The sequence below is a fragment of the Rattus rattus genome, chromosome 9 (assembly GCF_011064425.1).
Source record: "Rattus rattus isolate New Zealand chromosome 9, Rrattus_CSIRO_v1, whole genome shotgun sequence".
Taxonomy (NCBI): Eukaryota; Metazoa; Chordata; class Mammalia; order Rodentia; family Muridae; genus Rattus; species Rattus rattus.
In genome coordinates, this window is record NC_046162.1 from 6,649,981 (window position 1) to 6,672,749 (window position 22,769).

At 50.5% G+C, this 22,769-nt stretch overlaps 1 protein-coding gene across 3 annotated transcripts in view; it reads right to left on the bottom strand.

The window, feature by feature from the left end:
* Positions 1 to 22,769, bottom strand: part of Kcnip1 (potassium voltage-gated channel interacting protein 1) — a 368,390-nt gene that overhangs the window by 210,344 nt on the left and 135,277 nt on the right. Inside the window, exon 1 of one of the 3 annotated variants that reach the window (XM_032914289.1) lies at positions 4,808 to 5,309. The exons of 1 other annotated variant lie outside the window; for it this stretch is intronic. In XM_032914289.1, the coding sequence (XP_032770180.1) occupies positions 4,808 to 4,868 (61 nt within the window). In that variant the 5' untranslated portion in view covers positions 4,869 to 5,309. Of the gene's footprint in view, positions 1 to 4,807; positions 5,310 to 22,769 lie in introns of those variants that run through there. One more of the 3 variants, XM_032914291.1, reaches the window with a different exon arrangement.

A 22,769-nucleotide genomic window follows, 5' to 3' on the forward strand; every position in this document is an offset into this window, starting at 1 on the left:
TTTGCTCCATTTTTCCCAGGATTTCATCATTCATCTATTCACTCTCATTCCATCCATCCATCCATCCATCCATCCATCCATCCCATGGATACAGTCATTTAATCACACACTCACTTAATCAATCATCCTTTGCCATCCCTTTGATTATCCACTTGCTCCTTCATTCATTTTTCTTGTTTATTGATTCTCTTATCTGTGCAATCATCCATCATGCGCCCATATCCTAAGGAATGCGCTTAACTCCCGCCTCACGCAGTACAAAGAATTTACTGAGCAAAGCCCTTCTAGGTAGACAAAGGGGTCTCAGTCCTGTTCCTAGAACCAGACTGAAAGCACCTGTGATTTTAGGCAGCTCATCCCTTTACCCCAATCCTGTGAAGATCGGGAGCTGGGGTATGGAAATATTGTTCTCAGCACTTCCTTCTAAACGGTAAACAGATTCAGTACACTTCACAGACCGAGCCAATTCAAAGCCAACAGATCAAATAAGAGAATTCATTCAGGCGGAGGGGTTGATAACTGAAATTTCGGCGGGGAGCTAACTTTTCCTGTGGGGTCTGCAATTCTTAGGAACAATGATAAGAGACCAACTATCCCATTGTTTAAATTTTTCGTTGAAAAGTGTTCACTGAGTACCTACTATGTGCAAAGAACCAAGTCAGGGACTGTGAAGAATGACTCAGACATATTTTTTTCCTCAAGAATCCTATATTATAGTGATGGGGAGAGGGTTAACACTTCCATTGACTGTTTGATTCCGAGCAGGGGTTGTGAGTCAGGAGAGCATACTTCTTAAAAATGCTATGAATTCCATTGGGAGAAGTCACTTCTCTCTGGGGCTTGGAGAAGGCTTCTTGAATACAGACACAGCTGAGCGAGTGCTTGGAATGTGGGTAGAATTTGAATTTGAATTAGTAGCTGAGATGGGGACTTGGGGGGGGGAGGGGACTTCCAGAGCTTAAATGATGGACGGAGATGCTGAGGTGAAAAAAAGCCCACAGCGCACACGCGTCTATTGCTTGATACTTCCCTTTCACAGATGAAGGAAAGGGTATTTCTAAGGCAGAGTGATTTGTCAGTGGTCTCTCAACCCAGGCCGGTATGATTTGGGACCACCGCTTCTTCATTACGGTCTGCCCATCGCTGCCTCCCAAGGCTCTCTAGGATTAACATACCATCCTATCCATCAACTTCAAGGCCAGACTCACTGGGAATTCTATGCCTCTACAACTTTCCAAAAGGCTCTCCGATTTCGGACCCCCAGGACCAGCCTCCTATTTGACTCTGTCTTGCCATGTGACCAGATAAGCATCATCCTATAGCATGGGTTTTTTTTTTTTTCCCCTCAGGGACTCAGTGGGCACCATGGAGGTCTGAAGCTCAGCCTCTCAAAGTTCCGAATGCTGCACTTGATCATGGAGGAGTTGGAACTCAGCCACCTAAGAAGCATGGGGCTATTCGCTTACGGGCAAAGTCTCCCTCCGTAGATGGTGCTGGGCTAGTGTTTTCCTGGAGCCTCCGGATGGCCGTGGAGGCTGCCACTGTACCTGTGTGCTCCTGCTATGCTCACACATTCAAATCTGAGAAGCAGAGTCTTTGCAAGAAAAAGTACACATGAAACTGCCTGCAAAATAAACCCTACCTAGGATTGGGGACAGTGTCTGAAACCCCCAGGCAAGGTTTTCTTTTTCCTATTTTCACTTAAAGACACACCAAGATTCCAAACAGAGGACAGAAAGTGAACTCTGTGCTTTCGTTTGGTGGCAAAGCTCTTAAATTACTTTAGGTTTCTGCCGCCTTCGGGGAGTGCATCCTGAGCTCCAGGTTGGGCTAGGTGCACTCTTTCCCTGGGGCCCATCACACAGGATTGCTGCCCTGTTTTAAAGATGTGCCTGCATTTCCAAGTTGCGGGTTTTTTTTTTTAAAGCGCTCAATGCTGTAGCTGAGTCAGCTGTGATGTTTCCAGGATCGGCCACAGTGCAGAGGGTCAGTGGGCCGCAGCAAAGGCTCAGCATACCAGTGTCTGGCTTTTGGTCCTGTTTGCCTGTACAGGGCTTAGATGACATTCCAGGAATAAACTATACAACTCTCAGCAGCCTACTTGCTGGCTAGCCCGATTCTGGGCATTCAAATGGCCTCAGCAGTGTAGCCAGACACTGAGTAGGGCCTAAAAGTTGCCGACCACTGATCACGAACAGGGTCTGTGCAAAGTGCTTGCCTTCCATCATCCCCGAAACGCACGCAGCACAACGGCTATTTTAAGATGGTAACTACTACTGTCCCTGATTCACAGGGGAAGAAAATAAGGCTTAGTCATACAGCTAGTGTGGTAGAGCCTGGATTTGAACCCAGCAGGGAGACAGATTCTTCTGTTGAAAATCCCCACCACCTTCTCCTGACTGCCATCTAATTAGGCCTGAGCCTGACATCTTAGAGCTGACACAGTGGTTCCTGTGACAGCACCAAGAGTAAAACCTTTAGAATCTGAGGACCAAATGGAACCCAGAAAAAAAAATATCCAGTGAGACGCCTCCCCTCTGCAGAGATTATAATGCTAAGGGGGAAAGTGACTGCAGGATAGGATTCCCAAGTGTGAGCCTCCCAGTGGAGCCCTGTCTATATCCCTAAGCTTCTCCCCTCAGGGGAGACTTTTACTGATTAGCATTCTCATCAATGAGACAGTGAGGCTGGACTCTGTTCTGGGGGGTAAATGCTTAGGGAAAATTTACAGTTGCACTTGTGGACAGTTGAGGCTAAAGTCTACTGTTCTGATTAGGAGTTGGCTGGGGACCTAGCTGGTAACCCTGAATGCTCTTATAAAGATCAAATGAGAATATTTAGATAAAACACTGTGCCAGGCACTCCAGGGTGGCACACACAGTGAGTGGCCATACACCCTCCTCTTTCTTAGTTCCTAGGAGAGAGAACATGGTTCTGTGACCTCTGGAATCCTGCAGGAACTGTCCCCAGGTGGTCCGGATTTGGGAGTGAGAGATTGGAATGGCAGAGGGTGACCTCCGAGCCCTACAACTCCATGCAACTCCAGGGGCATCGATCATCCCCCCATTTGCTCATACGACCTCTTCTAGTGACTTCAGAAAGCCACTAGAGATGAGGCATTCCTCCCTCCATATTTGCTGGCTTTCACAAAAGGCAGCATCCTCATCCATTCGATGTATATGACAATTGAAGCTAATAGGGAGAGTGATATTAACCCAAGGTCCAAGACCGAACTGATAAAGATGAGATTCCCACCTACCCTCCACTGGATTATAGAGCCACAGACCTCTCTGTGATGCCTCCCTGCCTCGAAAGGAGATACAGACATTGTAGGTGCTTTTAGAGAAGCCCGAGTTAACTGTGCCCTACCATTCATCCCCTCCATGGCCCGTGGGACCTCATGTCATTAAGAAGGATGATCAGGGAGCTGACTTGGACTTGGTGTTGAATACTGTCCCAGTTAAGCAGCACCTCAGGATCCAGGAGAGGCAGAGCTCAGAGTACCAAGACCCAGCAACAAGGTTTGCAGACCTGCCTTTCTTTGGGCTACTGAAAAGTACCAGTGCCTTCTCTGTAGGACAAAGAACCTACAAGATAAGCAGAAGCCCCTTCTGCTTCCAGTCCATCATGCAAACCTGGTCTTATCACCTGGGATCTGCACCTGAGAATGTCTTTCTACAGTCCTCAGCCAGTTTGTCTCTGAGGACTGGACCAGAAGCCTGACCCTTTCTTCCTGGGTCTCTCTGCATATACTCCCAACCAAGATGAGATGAAGCAGGTCCACTATCGCCCTAACACAGCTTTGGTCACCAGTCAGCAAAAGGTGTGTGTTGTGCCCCCACCTGTAGTCGGAATACGTTAAACGTCAGAACTTGGATATTTAAGTGTGGAACTGTTTAGAACCCTTCTGTGATCTGCAGTGGCTTTCTGAGCATTAAGCAAACCAAGCCTGTCATTATCTTTTCCCGATTGTTTCCCGTCTCCTTGTTCCTGTAAGCAACTTTCTGCCTGTTGAAAAGGAGACCTACATTGTATGCTTTGGGCCCAACAAGGTCGCCCGACTCCACATGGGCACCTAAACTGTCCCACCGCTAATGGGCAAGCCACAGCTGGAGAGAGGCAGCTGCCGAGCAGGCTCCTGACAGGGACATATGTGAGCTTGGTATCCCAGCCACCTTTTCACAATCCTCCCCATCGCTCTGAAGTCCTCAGACTGCCCTAGCAGCAAAGCCCTGTTATTTGTTCTTTCCTAGAGACTCCTTGTGTCCCAGGACCTGTGCCTGGGGGCTCTACCACCTGGACGTAGCTGATTCCTTTTGGCTTGCAGAGGTTTTAAGGATGGACAGGTAAATCACTGTCTCCCTCATGGTTAGACTCCCAGGTTAGCACCTGGCAAGGCATGGCTATTCCCAAGGAGACATGCACGAGTGTAAGTACCCTTGCTGGATGCACGAGGCTGCACCAACGTCCGCCCTCACGGGAGCGGGAAGAGCCTCCCAACATTTCCGCCCACCCCAGAGAACGCAGTTTTCTCCACCTGTGAATCTGCCTCATCTTGCCCCCATATATTCCCTAGAAAAGAAGGGTACACATACCCCTGCTGGGGGACAGCACTCACTCAGGCTGCTGCCCCTGGGTCTTCCCACCAACCCTCCCACGAGGTTCTTAATTCCTTGGATGCATGAGGTTGTTCAAAACCCTCATGGACACTGGATTTGGAACTAAGAGAGACACACGTTTCATCCCAACACAACACCCAGTACCCCCAAACCTATCCATGGGAGCAAATGGAGGACAGTGTGCTTACCTTTAGAGGGTCGCCTTTGTTTGGTCTGCAGGGACGAGAAGGTACCCATGACGGCCCCCATGGCAGCGAAGACTTGTGTGCGACTTGGGACCCCTGGCCCTGTCTCCTCCCTCCCCTGAAAAGAAATCGGTGTGGACTGCCCACTTTGAATTGGAGAAGAGGAAAAGCAAGAAAGCAAAAAGCTCCGGGCAGCTCGCCTGCAGCTTGGTATTCAGAAAGCGTGGGGCCGGGGCGCCTGGAGCTTGTGGCTGCTGCCTTCTTCAGCCAGGCACATGCACTGACTCCCAGGGCCAGAAGCTCTCGGGAGCTTTCACAGGCGCCCCCCGGTGCGGGCACCCAACCTGGCCACTGGCCTCTCCGAGGGCCGAGTCCCGAGCCCCAAAGCCTGCCCGATGTTGGACACGGGGCCGGCGTGCCCGCCCGGCCGAGGCTGCCGAGCCCGCGCCGCGTGCGGTGCGGGAGCTGCGCTCCGCCCGCCCGCCCCTGCTACCACCCGGCCGCTCCGCCCCGCGCTCAGACTGGATCTCAGGGGACCGAGTACCAATCATGAATGAACAGCGCCAGGGACTGGTGCGGAGTGGAGCGGGGCTGAGAACCCGGTGCGGGGTGGGGGTGTGGGGGTGGCGGAGGCCGCCGCGGGCACTGCGGAGGGGCGGGGTGGGGACCTGGCCCTGCTGTCTATACTGTTCTACTCCAGGCTGTGTGCGACACCAGGGATGTCCTCCTGGGCAGACAGATGCGGTCAGGCACCTTGCTGGTAGGTGCAGCTTGGGAAGGAGGAGGCAGCAGGTGACCGCCCCCCCCCAATGAACATGAATGTGTGTGTGTGTGTGTGTGTGTGTGTGTGAGAGAGAGAGAGAGAGAGAGAGAGGGGAGAGGAGAGAGAAGATTTCAGTTGGCTTCAGGAGTTAAAAATCATTTAACCACTGCCTGCTTTCTGGGGTGGGGGAAAGTCTGCCCCACCCAAAGAGAGTTGTCATCAAAAAGAAGGGCTCCTCTGAACTCTGTAGAAGGTGTTGGGGACTTAAAGAATCCCGCAGGACCAGGGCTCATTTCAGTGACAGAAAGTGGGGGAAGTGGGAAGAGAGAAGTAACTGCAGGTCCCCTTAGGCCCTTGCTGCCCCATCCCCTTTTCGGTCTCTCTCTCTCTCTCTCTCTCTCTCTCTCTCTCTGTGTGTGTGTGTGTGTGTGTGTGTGTGTGTGTGTGTGTGTGTGTGTGTGTGTGTGTGTTTTTCTCTCACCTGCAGATCCGCGGGGGGGGCAGTACTTGAATTAGGGACCCAGGGGCTAACTCTTCAATTTAGAAAGCAATCTCCCTTCCATGACCTTCCCTTCAGGTGACAAGGACCCTCAAGCCTCACTTCAGCTTTCTATTGAAAAGGCAATGATTGGGGACCTGTGGCCTCACCTCCTGGTAGCAGCTGATGACAGGTGTCCCCCTAGAAAGCTCCGGAATTTCTTCTTCCCCAGCCTAGCCGCCTGTCTGCCCTGTGTGCCTGGACTTTCACTGAGAATTCCATGTGCACTTGCATTGAGAATCCCCGACCCCCACTGTTCCCAGACCCCTGACCAGTCATTTCCTTTGCAGCACCAGACACATGCTGTGTTTGGAGCTCAAAGCATCCCTCAACATATGGCTTCAAAAACCCGCACACATATATGCTATCATGAACATATGGGCACAGGTCCCTCAAGCCCACACAGACATTGAGATGTTGCACACAGACTCCAAACCCATAATACACACAGGGGGTGGGGGAGATGCAGCTGTTAAGACCCCAGCCAAGACCCTCGTATGTGCTCATGGTGCAAAGAGCCATCAGCTTTCTCACGCACATTAAACTTGCACATACAGGAGTGCGGTCTGACTCCAGGCATATGGGACCTGTGAGGAGCTACCTCTCTTCATCCAGCCCATTAGCTACCCTTCAGGGCCACAGGTGGCCAGCACCTTGGCTCGGGGACTCAGAAGAGCATGCTTCACCTCTGCAGCTCTTAACCCTTGCTTAGATCCCAACATGAGTCCTGTTTTGTGCAGCCGGGACAGCACACTCAGTGTTATGTGCACCTCCCGTTTGCATTGCCCACTGCTGGAAATATATCACCCATGTGATGCCCACAAAAGCCCCCTAGGCTACGTCACCGTGGAGAGACACCGAGGCTTGTTCAGAATTAGGAACCTGTCTGAAGTTGTTCAACCAGAACTTGGGGCTAGAATTCATTACCGAGGACTTTCCCTAATCTCCTAGGGTCATTCATGTTAGCAAATGAGGGACAAGGGGACCTGTGGCCTGAAAAGCCTGCTCTGAGTTCCTCCCAGTTCAAAGCCTCTGCTGTCTACCGGGTATCTGGAGCTTGCCTGAGCCTTTCCCCTGCAGTGTTGGATGGCAATGGACATAGGGGGTAGTTCCTGTCTCTTTCTTGTCCTCTGGGAAAGGTAGGGAACCCTGAAGTTGAGGTTCCCAGAAGATAACTAGTCTAGTGGGACTCAAGGGACAGAGGAGGGCCTTGATGAAGAGAACATGGTATGGCCCCAGGCATCTTTACAAGTTCCTCAGGGATATCACATTGAGGGAGACATACCAGACTGCTCCCCATGACTTGAATCCTCACAAGCAGCAGAGTGTTTGAGAGGTTACCAATGGCCAGGATGGTAACAATGGCCAGGATGGCCACCTTGCTACAATCCTCTGAAGAAGCAGCCTACGGGGGAATCCCTAGGCTCTACGGACCAGACATGGCTAAGTTCTTCGAGAGATGTAGGTTTGGTTGCCTCTGAGCCACGGGAATAGCATGAAGTTACCAATATGAAGTTCCAGCTTCTGAACCTTTTGTAGCCTGGCTTTGTCTACAAATTCTTCCCATCAGCTTTTTGGGGGATCTAGTCACACAAGCCCTCCCTATTGCCCAGAGGTACCCTCTAGGGCCCTGCTTCAAGCCCCTTGCATATCCTCTGCCTAGAGTATCCCACATCCCTTTCTCTTTCTGGTAACCTTCTGCCCATCTTTGAACTATTTCACAACTCATCACCACCAGGAACCTCTCCCGGTGCCCAGCCAGTGCCTCCTTTGGAGTTTCCATAAAGAAGCACCTGAGGCTTCCTTTTCTTACCTCACATTCTTCAATCTCATTGTCTTTTGTCCCATTTGGCTTTCCCTCTGCTCTGCTATAGCGCTCCCCTATCTGTTCAGCTGCTGGTCTGACACAGATGTAGTCGCTCTGTTTGGGAGGGTGGGAGGAAGGAAAAAGAGCTTTCTGTTGTTTGCTTTGTTTTTGGCTAGGATCTTAGTTACTTTGTTTTAACTTTGAAGAGATACAGTGTCCAGGGCGACTAATAGCAGAGAGAGTTCAGAGGGTGAGTTCTTGCCCTTTATGGCAGGCAGCATGGCAGCCGGCAGACAGGCAACAGGCAGGCAGGTATGGTATTGGAGTACTAGCCGAGAGCTTACAGTTAGGCACAAGCACAGATAGCTAACTGGGAATGCTGTGGGCTTTCGAAACCTCAAAGTCCAACCCCGGTGACACACCGCCTTCAACAAAGCCACGCCTCCTAAACCTTTACAGTCCCACCCACTAGGGACCAACAATTCAATATATATGAGCCTCTGGGGGCCATTCTCATTCAAACCACCGTGCTCCGTGATCAGTTAATTACTAAAAATGGATGACTGCTAGATTATTCTTGACCATTTAAGAAGCACCCTTTCTCAAGTGAACATTCATTCCCTCCCTCACTCATTCAACAACTGTTTGTGACATATCTGCCCACCCGCAACCAAGTAGTTACTCTCAAAATAGTCCATTCATTCTTGATATTACCCTAAGGGGTAGGTATTACCCACAAATCAATGCCACACACACCACACACAACGTGCAACAAAAGGCCAGACCTCATGTGGTACACATTCACAAAGTCTGAGGAATAATACATGGAGAAGACCATCAAGAAAGAAGAGGGAAGCGAGGAAAAAGCAGCCCCTCTCCTCCCTCTTGGGAACTTGCACAACAGCAGCAGACGATGTGGGGAAGGAGATTGCGGGCAGGCAGGTAGGGTATGCCCAGGAGCTGCTCAAGAAGCACATGTCAGTCACCCTGGCTGCAGGACTTACCTGGGCTGCAGTCTCTGCCAGGAAGTGCTGGCTACCATGAGAGACTCATCCTACCTGATCCAACCTGAGCTTCAGCATGACTTGTCCCTCTGCTCTGCAGCTGAGCTGGCTTGTTTGTGCCCCATTCTAGCTCTGACTCCTCTCTCATCTGTCCTACTGTGCACTAATTTTTTTTCCTCCATCTTTATTAAATTGGGTATTTCTTATTTACATTTCAATTGTTATTCCCTTTCCCGGTTTCCAGGCCAACATCCCCTAACCCCTCCCACTCCCCTTCTATATGGGTGTTCCCCTCCCCATCCTCCCCCCATTACCACCCTCCCCCCAACAATCACGGTGAACTAATTTTTTGTGAGTCCCTAATTTGTTACATGAAAACTGTAACCCCTAGGCTGGGTGCATTTGGAGACTGGGTCTCCAGGTTAAATAAAGACAGAAGGGTAGCACTCTGATTTTATAGACTCTGCCTCTGTCTTAAAGAAAACGCACACACGAAGGGAAGCAGATCCACTCCGTGTGCCCTATATGCACAAAGATGGGTGTGTTTACAGGGATTCTGTGGCCATTTGTGATCAGTGACTTCAGCCCTCGGTTATAGACTTCCTGAGTCTGGGACTGCAAGAGACAGTTCCCTATTGCCTGAGCCACCTTGACTATAGGGCATAGTGCTCAATCTATAACTTCAGAATGCACAAGAAGCAAGGCATGAGCTTCTACATAGCGCTCCTTCAGAGCATTCCTCCGAGGCTGTTCAGGGGGAAGGCGTGGGTGGTCAGAGGTCTATGGGAATCTTGGGAAAGGATGTCAGTGCTTATCTGAGCATATTTAACATATAGCCCGTTCTCACCCCCTCCTCTGGTCATTCTTCTGCTCTCTCCCCTTTCTTTCCTTCCTAACTTCATTCTTTTCTTGTCCACCTCACCTTTGACCTTTCTCCTTTCTTAGTCCCCTCCTCTTCTTTTTCCTATCCATTCTTCCCTCAACCTCACATCTTCCTATCCATCAGGTCAATGGCAGTTCCTCCCGCCACAAACAGAAGTCTGGAGTACGGAAGCTGATAGAACCGAGTTCAGATCCACCCCACCCCCCACCTACCTTGCTGTGTGACACTGGGAGTGCTGAGCCATTTCTCTGAGCTCATTATTCATCGTGCACATTATTCGGACATTTCCCTCACCCTGCTGCTGTGAGGTTGGTGAGACACTTCTTGTAAAGCCCTCACTATGCACCTAATACAGAGATATGCTTGTGACCAAGGGTGGCTACCTGCTGGGCCTGCTGCTGTGGGCCAGGCATGGTGTTGCATTAATGGGTACAGAACCCAGTAAGCCTCAGCCTTCCCTGTGGTTTCCATCTTGGCTCTTCGGCTGTCGGGTAGGAAATCTATTCTCGGGGTCCCCATCTGGTATTAAAAGACCGAGATTAGTGAAAGCAGAGAATGCGGTTGGCACCTGATCATGTGCGGTTCAGCGCCACGCACGCTCACTGCTTCTTGTGTCGTTTCCCAAATGTTCCGCATGCATAAGTCGGCCTCCTCAAATAGACGGGAAGCCTTAGGAAGCGAAGGCAGAGGTTCCTGCTTTGCACGCGTACCTGCTCCCCCTCACCCCATTCCCCACCCATGAAGGAGCTCCGAGCCTCCTCAGAGGCTACAGACAGTCAACCTGACACCAGTCAAGATGTAAAGATGACTTCGTCACTTAGCTCCCAAGGTCGAGTCCCTTCTAGTGAGTGTGTCTCTGTGTCCACTTCCTCATCTGACACGTGAACGTAGCCACTTCGTGGGCTGGCATGAGGACTGGGAAAGACCGAAAAGAGAAAGGACATTGACACCCTCGCCGAAGCACATGGCGGGTGTGTTGTCATACATTCGGGGTCCAGTTATCATCCAGTCATCGATTCTACACATGTTCACTAAACAGCATGTAGCTGAGTCTCACTGTATCCTGATCACACTAGTCCATACCGAGTAAGAGGAAGCAGGAATTCCTGAGCTCAGGGAGCTGCTAGTATGTGACTACAGATTGCCCATTCCTCAGACTAACCTCTCACAGTCTCAGTTCATGCTGGAAGGAAAGAAGGGGGCTGGAGAGTTCGGGGCGTCAGATACTCAGAAGATCTTCACAGGACACATCTGTGCAGACTGATGCTACGGGCCTGGTGAGGCTTCATGCCAGGGATGTGGAAAAAGCTTTCAGGTCAGGTTGTGAGTTCCAGACTGGCTATGTGGCCTTGGGAGAAAGCCTCTCCCTGTCCCATCACCTTTCCCCAGCCATGCGGAGAACATCAGTGACAGGAACAGGGTAAAGCAAAGTGACCATAATTATCATAGTCACTGGTGGGGGTCTCCAGAGCTAGATAGCAGTCCTGACTTAGAAAACGTCACTCTGTGCCTCAATTTCCCCTGAGGGTTCCTTTTGCTTACATCTCCTCTGTCTCCCCGGGAAAGAGAAGAGAACTTTGAACAGGACTTGGGCTCAAGAGGAGAATCCTCCCAGGCCGTGTCCCCGTGCTTCAAGCATGGCTTCATCTGTCGGAGTTGATCATGTTCTCTTGGGAGCAGAACTAATGTGAGCTTCAGGGAAAGGGAGGAGGGGGCTGGGGATACCCAAACGCACAGGCTCTGACACGTGCCCTGAATGGCTGCACTGCCCCAAGGGATCCCCCTCCGTACTCTGGCACTGGTGCAGGCATCGCCAGGGCCGGGTGAGTTCAGACAGAGTGCAGCCACCCACGCAGCTGAGATGCTGGCAGAGGCTGCTAAGTCGCCCAGATCCTGCGGAGGAGGGGGATTCCTGGAGCCCAGAGGCTTGGTGCCCACAACTACACTAGAAACACTTCGTGCACCTTGATGGAGTGGCTTTCCAGGGGTGGGCGAGGGAAGATGGGTGGATTTGGATCTGTTCCAGTACAGTACCAGGGGACACTGTCCACCTTTCCTCCTAGAGCAACTGTGTGTGCATGAGCATTCACTTGGCCTATGCAGAATCCATGGCTGTCCCACAAAGCACATTTGTGGGCATCCGGTTAAGAAACTCTACCAGTGGAGGAGGGATGGAGGAAGGGGCATGACCTGTTTGCCTCTGAGCTGTGTGACTTCGACTTTGTAAGTCCTAGTATGCATATCTATAAGATAGGTATGGTCACATCTTGGGTTAACTGAGGGCAGCATGTAAGGGCTTCTGTGAGTGGTTTGGAGGGCTGCAAGGCTCAAGGTCATTGTCACATTGATGGTGACCTTCATGCAGTCATCGGTCACACGAAATGAAGGTGCTGAGTGAGCGCCTTTTGCTTGTCACAGCCGAGCCTGCCTTGGGGAGGACAGGTCTGTGCTTACTGTGCCGCTCACAGTCTCAGGGGATGAAAACCTGACGAAGAACTGTCACATGCCAGCCATCAGAATCCCCTCTCTGCGTGTGCCATCCAGGATACCAGGATTGACTCTGGCCACTGTCCAGCCGCACTCAGAATCCTAGGATGAGTACACTGTTGAGACCGTCAAAGTCAGAAATCTAAGTCAGCTCAGGAAGGTGAGAGTCACAGGAGAGAGGAACCACACACAGAAAAGAATGAGAGTCAGAGGGTGTGGAGAGTCAGGGATGAGGGTCTGAGCAGGGATGGGGCAAAGGTGAGGGAGGCTGAGGGTCACCATGCCTTGTCTCCCTGGGGTATTGAACTTTGTGGCAGAGTGCAATGTGAAATTCGCTCAGAGTTTCTTGTCTTTATCAAGTATGTGCCGAATGTGGTTCCCTCTCACCTCCTTTGGGCAAGTGCGTTCACTCCCCAGTACCACTCTTCTCTGGTTATGTAATCGCTACATTAACGAGGGCAGCCATCCTCCTTGGAGTTCTTAGCATGTTCCAGTCACATGCCGAGCCTCACTTAATCGTCTCGATAGCCTCATGCGGCCAATGCGTTCATCAGCTCTCATTTAGCACACGAGGTACTGACTGCACAGAGAGGGTGCTAGCCTGTCCAGCGTCATATACAAAGTGACTGGTGGAGCGGGCCTGCAGTTCAGTACCTCTGTTTCTAGAGCTCCCAGTTTTCCCTCCTGCCACTCTGAACTGACTCCTCCTCTGGGCAGGCAGAAGCATACGAAGGGCTAGCAGAAGTGCAACATTTTCTCAGGGCTGAAGGACAGAAGCCAAGTGAAGGTGCAGGGTCCCGGAGCCTCCGAACGACAAGTCTAACTCTCAGGGCTCCCCCCGGCACTCTAGGGCTGCAGCCATGTCCACAGCCTTCTAAGGAATGTGCTGGATCTGTTTCCCTCCCTCAGATCCTACAAATGAAGATCCAGGAGGAAGAGATCAGGGAGGGAGGAGGGAAAGGCAGCCAGAGGATCGGATGATCAGTGATAACGCCAGCTATGGGCGGATGGATGCGCCCAGCGTCAGAGAGCAGCACTGAACCTGTCAGGATGATCCAGTTCTCAGGGCTCCGCAGCTGTCTGGGAGTAAGGCAGCCCCAGCAGAGTGAGGGATAGAAGGACTCCTGTCACTATTGTGCTAAGAGCTGACTCTGGGACAAGCTCCGATGAAACATGGGAGTATAAAGCTGGAGGGAATCTTCATGGAATTTGTTATTTCCTGTGATGTCATACCCAGCTCCACATTTGAGACCTGTGGACTCTCCCGCCTGGGCTACATGATAGATAGAAACAGTGGGTTATTTTCCTGGGCTTTTGACTCACGGAGGTTTAGCATGCAATAAAACCCCGGGAGCAGTCTACTGTTATCAGTAAGAGAGTAGCTGAGGGAGGTTCATCCTTGACAATTGCAGGGGGAGCCTGGGGGTTGGTATCTGCCTTGCACATTGGAAGCACAGCCTCCAGTAGGGTGTGGACGCTGAGAGAACTCCAAAGACTGGATATGGCTGGAGTGACGGAATGGGCTCCTTTCTGTGTAGGAATATTATACAGCTGCAGGCCTCATGCCTGCACCAAGCAAGAGAGTCCCAATCTGTCCCTTCTGGGTGAATCTGGTGAGAACCATCATGTCTCCAAGCCAGAGAGTAGCTGGCTCAGAAGCCACAGGGAGCTAACAAATGTCTGGTCTAGGCTGAGAGGCCCCAGCTGTGACCCACTGGCATAGTGATCAGACTGGGCAGAACAGGAGCTGTCTGGGGCTGCACACCTGAGGCGAGGCCTACCTTTACTGCAGTGTACTCTAAGCCTACTCCAAACAGGTGTCTTGAACTATTTCTCTTATCACTGAGAGAAATGGGAGCTTGGAACAGAAATTAAAGTTCAGCCATTTGAGAAATAGACAGAGCAGTGTTGCTGGCACATCACGGTGAGCTCTGGATACGGAGAGTCTGGCGGCAGCCCCGTGGCAGGCAATGCTCTCTTCTCCATTTCACAGATTGGTAAACTGAGGCATAGATCAACGGCGGCATTTGTCCCAGACACAAACCTCACATGAATTATAGTGTAAGACCCTGTCTGCCTTCAAGGCCCAAACTCTTCTCCTCTCAGATGAGAAGCCAGAGAGGAATGAGGATCCAGGGAGAAGAAAGAGGGAGGTAACTGTTATCATGAAGTGGGATGACCAAAGACATGCACTCCATACTCCAGAATGGCTACCCTGCAGCCCAGAAGAAAAGCTTTTGTCCTGGATGACAACACAAGACCCATGCACATGGCTCAGCACATCCAAGGGCATGGGGGAGTGGAAGGAGGATGAGGGTGAGGATGAGGATGAGGAAGAGGAGGAGGAAGAAGAGGAGGAGGAAGAGGAAGAGGAGGAGGAGGAAGAAGAGGAGGAGGAGGAGGAGGAAAGAAGAGGAAGGAAGGAGGAAGAGGAGAGAGGAAGAGAGGAGGAGAAAGGAGGAGGAGGAAGAGGAGGAGGAGGAAGAGGAGGAAGAGAAGAAGGAGGAGGAGGAAGAGGAAGAAGAGGAGGGAGGAAGAAGAGGAGGAGGAGGAAGAGGAAGAGGAGGAGGAAGAGGAGGAAGAGGAGGAGGAGGAGGAGGAGGAGAAGGAGAGGCAGCAGCTCCAGCAGCAGTGACAGTTCTGGAACAATTGCTACCTGCCTTCCTGAGAAGTCCACCCTTTCCCCAGGAGCTGAGGGAGAAGGTAAAAGGCATGGGAGTTCAAGCTGCTTCTCCCCTCTGTGTATTTAAGTTTCCCTTCCTTGTTCCTGCAGAACAGCCTTAGCAATGGTTGCTCATCAGGCTCATTGCTGCCTCTTGTTTTCCTGTCTTGCACTGAGCTGACCCACGATATCTGAATGTGTTGGGTTCATTCTGGTGCTGGGGTTGCTAATTGAGAGTCCTGAGCTCATTTCTGGGCTGGGATCTTCATGGCGCATTAGTATTCATGCTCACAGCACAGGGCTGCTCCAGATGGGGGATGCTAGGCAGCTGAGCCTCACGTTCAGGCTGATGTGCAATGTAGAAGAGAGACAGTTTGGGAAGAGCCAACGATACCAAGTGAGAGGAAGCTAAGGAAGGCAAAAGACTAAAGCCAGATCCCTACGGGGAACATCCCATGTTTCCGGTTTCTGTAGGATCTGCCATCTGTGATATTATGGCCTCCAAGCTACTCTTTCTCCAGCAATCTAGTCAACTCAGGTTCCTGCTTGGCCTCACTTGTCCTGGGATGACACCAAAGACACAGAGAGAGGTAAGTTGTCGTGAGTCCTGCTCTCAGAAGCTCACAGTCAGTCCTGAGGAGACCATTTGAAGACAGAGATAGATAAGGGCTGCATCAGCTTAGAGAAGAGACATAAAACTTAATTTAGGAAAGAGACACTGAGAGGGCCAATGGACCAGACATCTTTGAAACACCTTCCAAAAAGATGTTTGACTTGAGCCTTGAGAGGCAGTAAGAGTTTGCCAACTAAAGGCTCTTGTCAACAGATGATTTCACGCATGGACCTCCCTTTCTCTAGCACCAAAGGAGTCAGCCTATTTCAAGCTCGTAGAAAGAGCCTGCTGGGCCAGGCAATTGGGCACCATGAATCCCATTATGGATTTCCCCAAACCTACGGCTGGAGAAAGCAGATACAAACACCATGAGTGGCTTCACAAAGTCTATGATTCGTGATTAAAATGAGGGGCTGAGTCAGCCAGAAGCAACTGGATCGTCCTAAAGTTCTGAGGATGGAAACTTCCTCGCTTCTGTAGACAACCTGTCTTGGCCAGCTACAGCCATACCTGAGAAAATCAATGTATAAACACAGAAGGTTTACTGCGCTCTGGGACTATGGTGGTGCACTGTCCTAAATTTTACTGCTGTTGTAAAACACCACAACAAAAGCAACCCCAGGGTAGAAGGTTTTACTTGACCTATTAGTACCGGCCCATCATGGTAGGAGCGTGAGGCATCTGGTCACATTGCACTTGCTGTCAGGAAACAGAGGGATGAATGCTGTCAACTTTTAGTCCATTTTTACTCAGTCCAGAACCCAGCCTGTGAAATGCTGCTTCCTATATTTAGGGTGGGCCATCCTACCTCAGTTTACCTAAGCAGGAAAACCCCTCATAAGCAAGGCCTTATTTTATTTCCTAGTTGATTTGTAGGTCCTGTCAAGCTAATATCAATATAAAACACCGTAAGTCTAGCCCTTGTCAACTCGATGCCCAACCAAGTCACTTTAAAGTCACAACGCTTCATCCTTTGTCCCCACAGGTTCATGCCCATCTCACAATGCAAGATGAGTTTCAGTCCAACTTCAAAACCACATACAGCATTTGACAGTTTCAACATTATTTAAAGGTATGAATGTAGAGTCTCTTCCAAGACGCAAGCGATCTCTTAATTCTGAGTGCCCGTGCAATCAGAAACGAGTTACTTAGCTCAACTATTCAGTGGCACGGAGTAAACATTCTCATTCCAAAGGAGAAGATAGCAGGGATGGTTAGATCAAAGCAACACCGAAACCCAGCTGGTAAGACACTGTACGGGTGATGCTGCCAAGTTCTGCCAAGTTCCCAGGAATGTGAAGAACGGGGATTGGTAGAGAGGGAAAGGTGAAGGGGCCTTGTCCAAGTGAAGCACAGCCTAGCGGTTTTGTGCACGGATCCAAGAAACACACTTCCCAAGGCATTTGCTTTCAAGGAGCAGAGGACCCCTTCGCTGAGTTCTCTGCACAAACTCTCTCCTTTCAAATAAATTTGCATTTTTAAAAGCTAGAGCCTTTTTTGGAGGGATCTTGCACCCTTTCCCCCTCCACACACACACCTACTATCCCAAGTCAGAGGAGGATATTTCTCTTTAACCATGATAGCCTCCTTTGCAGCTCTCATGGCTGTAATTTTTAATGTGTTCAAACTCTTATCCTCAACCAAGTGCACATTTATGATGTGCCCAACTTGAGGCTCTTTTTTTTTCACTATAGACTTGAATAAATGCAGCAAACAGAAGCCATATCCCAGTCTGAATATTTCCCTGCCTCGAAATTTCCTCCATCAAACAAGATAACTAGTCCACTATATTTAGATTCAGCCTTGTGCGAGCTCTCAGAACGCAGACAGAATGAAGCCAAAACACGCCTTTTCTAAAACGTCACACACGTGGTCCTTAGCCCTCTTTCCAGTGAGGCCTTCACTCCCCTCTCAAACCTCGTGATCCAATGCCTCTATTTTCCATGTTCCTTTCAGCATTTGCGAATTCCAAGGCCCGCTTCCAACAGGCTAGCCCAAAGTACCAAACACTTCTACCTTTCGGCCACAAAATATTTCCCAAGAACTACACAGTCAGGTTTATCACAACAATGGTCCCAGCCCCCAGTTACTTTTCTTACTGATATGTTAATATGGCCAGCTCAATGCAACTTGGGGGGGGGGGGGGGGGGGAGAGAGAGAGAGAGAGAGAGAGAGAGAGAGAGAGAGAGAGAGAGAGAGAGAGAGAGAGAATAAATTTTTTCTTCTCTGGAAAACAAGGTCTCTCATGGAGCTCGGCACCCAGTGCTAAAAGGGACTTGGTCTGTCACATGTTTTACAGATGCTCTGGAATGAGCAGAAAGAGAAATAGGCCTGGGACTATACTTGAGGATCTGGGAGGATCCTGGCGTGATTTAGAGTACAGAGACCTCCACTCCCATGACTTTCTCTCTAGAGCTGGACTAAATTTACTCCTCACTTTCCGTGAGGGGCAGCATCATGAAAGAAGCAGAAAAGGATTCTGTCCCCAAATGTTCCTCCTTTCCCTGATTGACTTGGCTATTAGTAAGAAATCTGGCACTAATATGGAATTTCGGCATTAATAGCCGAATCATGAGCCAGATTACCCAGAGTAGTGGGTAGCAAAAGTGTTTTGCTAGGGAAGTGTTTTCCTAGGGTAAGCAGCGGGGGAAAAGGGTACTTCAAGGTGGGAGACACAGATCATGACAGAATCCAAGGGGCGTTATTGATGAGGGAGGTTCCCACGCGTAACCAGCCGCATAAATCCTGGCTGAGGATTCGAACCAGGCAACTTCCTCTTGACCTCTGTGGGAATGTCATCTTCCATTGTGCAATGCCTTCATTCATTCATTCATTCATTCATTCATTCATTCATTCCCTTACTCACTCATTTGTTCACTATTGATTGCTGTCCACAGCGCGCACACCTACACACCTGCTTCTACCTGTTTGTGTTGCGGGCGTCAGCTCACACCCATGACCAGCCCTGACGTTTTTCTGCTTCCTGGAGCCCAGGAATCTGAATTCTGAAGAGGGAAAGACTTTCCTTCAAGAACAGTATTTGGAGGGGCGGTGCATGAATTAGACAGTGGATCGGGAGAGATCCAGGCAGTGTGAGGAAGTGAGCTTGGTGCAAAAAAGTACTCAGAACTATAATGGGGCAGGGCCACAGTGTCCAGAGGAGGCAAAGAGGCCTCAAGGCTCAGAGTCTGAGGTCCCCAGGGCAGGGTTGGGATCTCATTCTTGGGGGCAATGAAAACCCCAAGGAGGCTTCTAAAAATCATTTTTATTTAGAAAGGATCAGAGATTCAAAGGCAGTGCTGGTGACTGGTGGCATCTTGTGCAGTGTGGTTAAATACGTCAGGACCTGCTATTGGCACCAACCACATGCCTGGCTCAGGCCTTACCAGTGCTGCTGGTTCCCACTTGGCTGTTCATATAGTTCTGAACTGTGCCTCCCTGTGGATTTGTGTAACCAGCATCAAATAAGATGTGTGTATGTCTTTGGGTACACAGAAGGATCCCTGTGCTGCCTGGTTAGTCTCTCCTTGCCCTTCACAAAAAGAAAAAATGCTCAGAAGAGAAGCCAGGCTCTCTTCTGAGAGCATTCCCTGGGCCAAAGTCATGGCCTGACTTTGGACGCCCTACAAGGCCTCTGGACAAATACCGTCTGCACGGGTGGGACTTCGTTTAGAAGTCTTCACATTGCAGTAGAAGATCGTAAACAGAGAGGGTCATCAATTCAACCAGAGTCTTGGAGTACTACTACTTACTCATGGCTTCCCAGAGGTATTAATTTAGAGGTTTCTAACAGCTGCCACATGCCCTGTCCCCAGAGTAGAAGAATGGCGTGTCACCTGCCTCAGACAGTCATGGTAAGGAATGGATCAGCAAATGCTTGGGAAATGCCAAGTGTAAAGAAAATGTTTCACCTGAACATGTTGGCACTGGTCCAAAGGTGGTTGAGGAAAACTGTTCTCCTCCACCCTCTCTACCAGAGATGGGAGGGCACAGGTGAACTCCTCAGGAAGGGGCCAAAGGCTCTCCAAGCCTGAAACTCCTCTCCTGTGTGACTGCCTGGCCCATGCTCCTGGAATGTTGTACACATCTCAGGATGTCCAGCATGGCTGTGGCACAGGAGGAATGGAGACCTCGAACCTCCCATGGTTCTGATGAGTCCCATTAAATAAGCTGACTCCCTGAGGCTAGAGGCTAGGTCTGGCTCTGGGCTCCAGCTCCCAGCAGTCCTGAAGGTACCTTCTTCCATATTTGAGCCCTTCTACCTCCCAAATAATTCACAAAGAGAGGCGTGCTTCAGACACAAACACAACTCTGGGTCTAAAATCCCTGCCCTGGATAAGGGACTGTTTTGTGTAGAGGTCTGCTCAGAACTACCTACCCTTGGGTGGAATACTATATAGGAAAAGATGGAGACCAGAAGAGGATGGAGAAGCTTGGGGCCTTTGTCCTTCAGCAGCCATTAGCCCAGGATGGCCACCCCATGCCATGCTCTGGCTAGATCCCGGCAGCCACCAGACAGCCTCATTCCATTTCCGATCACAGACACACGGTCCTGCCCCCTCTGTCTCACAAAGCCTCCCTGTCGTTTCTGGCAAACATTCTTATCTGCCGAAGGCACTGCTGAGGTGATGGCTGGAGCTGCCTCACTCCCTTCTGAACTCTCAGGCTGCTCCACGGAGCTTTGAGATCAGTCTTCCACCTGCCCTAACCATGTCCTCCAGGGGAGGCAGACACAGGCCTCTTCTCCATTGCTAGTGAGAGTCTCCTGCTAAGTCACTGTGAATGTGGGCCTTGCCACAGCCATAACTGCTCCTCCCTACGCTTGTCCACAGAGAAGCATGGGAAGTCTTCAGCGGGCTGCGGGGCCTGTGGTGTGTGTTTTTAGAGGCTTTGCCTGCCCACACGGATGCTCTCTTATGCTCAACCCACAAGCAGCACACTTTCCCACACCCCATACCAAATGCTTTGTGGCCCTGGATCCTGCACTTTCTGGTACACCTCCTCCAGGAAGCCTTTCCTGAATTCTCTAACAACTTCCTCACCAGCGAGAGATGCAGGACGGCCACAGTCCTTACTTTACTTCTAAACTGCAGTTCGTATCACCGCTTTAAAATGCGCATGAGTGGAGGTTTAGATATGTTAGTAAACCGTTTAAGGCAAGGGCACGGGGTGACCCAGTGTGGCCCACTCAGACCTCAGCTCGACCATTGGATGCAGCCGCAGTACCGGAGTTGGGCGTATCTAATTTTTTAAAATTGTGAGCAACAGAAATTGAGTCTAGAAATGATGGGAGGATCTGTGAGGGAGGAGGGGGTTGCTCACCACCAGAAAATGCATAGCAATCAAATCCGTGAGCTGCCGGGACAGTTAAGACATCTTGGCAGCAGGAGCCTACCAGCTGCATTTCCGCAGGGCAGATCAGCCGCCATCACCTCGAGCGCTCAGTTACTCTACTCAGCACGTGCTTGCCGCAAGGAGAATGAGTCTGTGCACCGCTCAATTTTGAGCAGGAGTAATAGGTGGGAGCCTGCCCTTCAACCTTCTTATGAGAGGCGGTGTCCTGGAAGCATCCTCAGGGGCTTTGCGGAGCAAATGGTGGTGAGAGTTGGCCGGGGGGACCACAGGAACTCACGCCACTGAGCAACACTGAAAGTTTAGTCAGTCAGTGAGTGTGTGCATCCAAGGGGTTGGATGGCTATATTTATATCGAAGTGAGGATGTTGGCGCTGCCCCTAGTGTGTCAGAGTCACAGGCTACCTGACGCTACTACACAAAGCCCCAGGAGGAGTAAATGCCCCTCACACAGTTTGTGCTGTGAGGGCTTGGCTAATCCCATAGCTTCTCTTAACGTCACCTGCTTCAGAGTAGACCATCTAGCTTGATGCCTACATATTTCTGGAAGAATGAAATACAATGACACAGGCATTCTGCTCCTTTCGTCTAGGGAAGGTGTCCAGTCTTGACAATAATGCTGGATCTGGAAGAAGGGTGTGAGAATCGTTCCCAGCCCATTCTCATAGTCCTGAGCTTCGAGGGGATGGTTTCCACTACCTCTGGACTATGCATCAAATAAGACCAACAGAGAGCTGGAGCCAACATCATAGTAAAGTCTGTGGCTCACATGTCGGAGGTGACGACAGTGTGAACAACCCAGTGACACTGCCCGTCACGTACGAGCTTGGTTCCCACAGTGATGTACAGTGCACAACACTTGATAATCATAATAAATTACCATGTCTGCCTTGCACATTTACTGTACATCACTCGAGTCATGATTTTACCATGTCCTCCTTCTACTTGTAAAGCAGTTTATGGAAATCAGTGTTCTGAGTTATAGTGGCAGTGGCCTAATCCATTCCCTTTATCACATTCTTTGAAGGCATCGAGAGGCCATGTCAGACGATTGTTCTATCCCATCCAGGTTTGTGTAACTGCATGCCATTGTACTCACTCAATGATGGACTTGCCTAGTGACACAGTTCTCCGGAGACACCCTAGCATTAACCAATATATGCCTGTGATCTGAGAGCTGGGACTGGACCTGTAGCCCAGAGTGTGGGTCCTTGGGTTGAGCTGAGTTGCTCTTTCATTGGGTTCCATGTTTTCTCCTCTTCCTGCACATAGCAGGCAACAGAAGCAGTGCCCAAGCTGTTCTCCATCCCCTGAGAACTGTGTTCTTAGCTGCACCCTCCCAGGCCCATGAGAAGGGAACAGAAGCTCAGCCCCTGAGAGGCGGAGGGTGGGTCCCACCAAGAGGCAGACTTGCCCTAGCTGTTTTGTGGATTCCTGGGGGTGGTTTCCAGAATAGTCCTCACAAACCTACACCACCCTGAAGGTGGGCGCTCTGTGTCTGTCTGTGACTGTAAGAGTGTGTGTGTGTGTGTGTGTGTGTGTGTGTGTGTGTGTTTACTAATTGGCAGGCCTCCATTCCCAAATATCAACTGCCAGGACTGGCCATACCCTGGGCCCCAGGCTGGATTCTGTAGGCTGCAGTTTGGAATACAGACATTGGAGGTTGAAAGAAAGAGCAAGGCTGCCATGGTGAAGGAAGGGAGGGTGGCAGGATTCTTCAAGGCCTTGGCCAAAGGGCCAGCAGGCTACGCACATATAGTCAGACAGGGGTGTGAGGAGCCCTCCCCCACACTGGTGTGACTTAAGAGAAGGAAGGGGAATGGCAATGGGAGTTGTGGACAAGAAAGTAAAGAGAG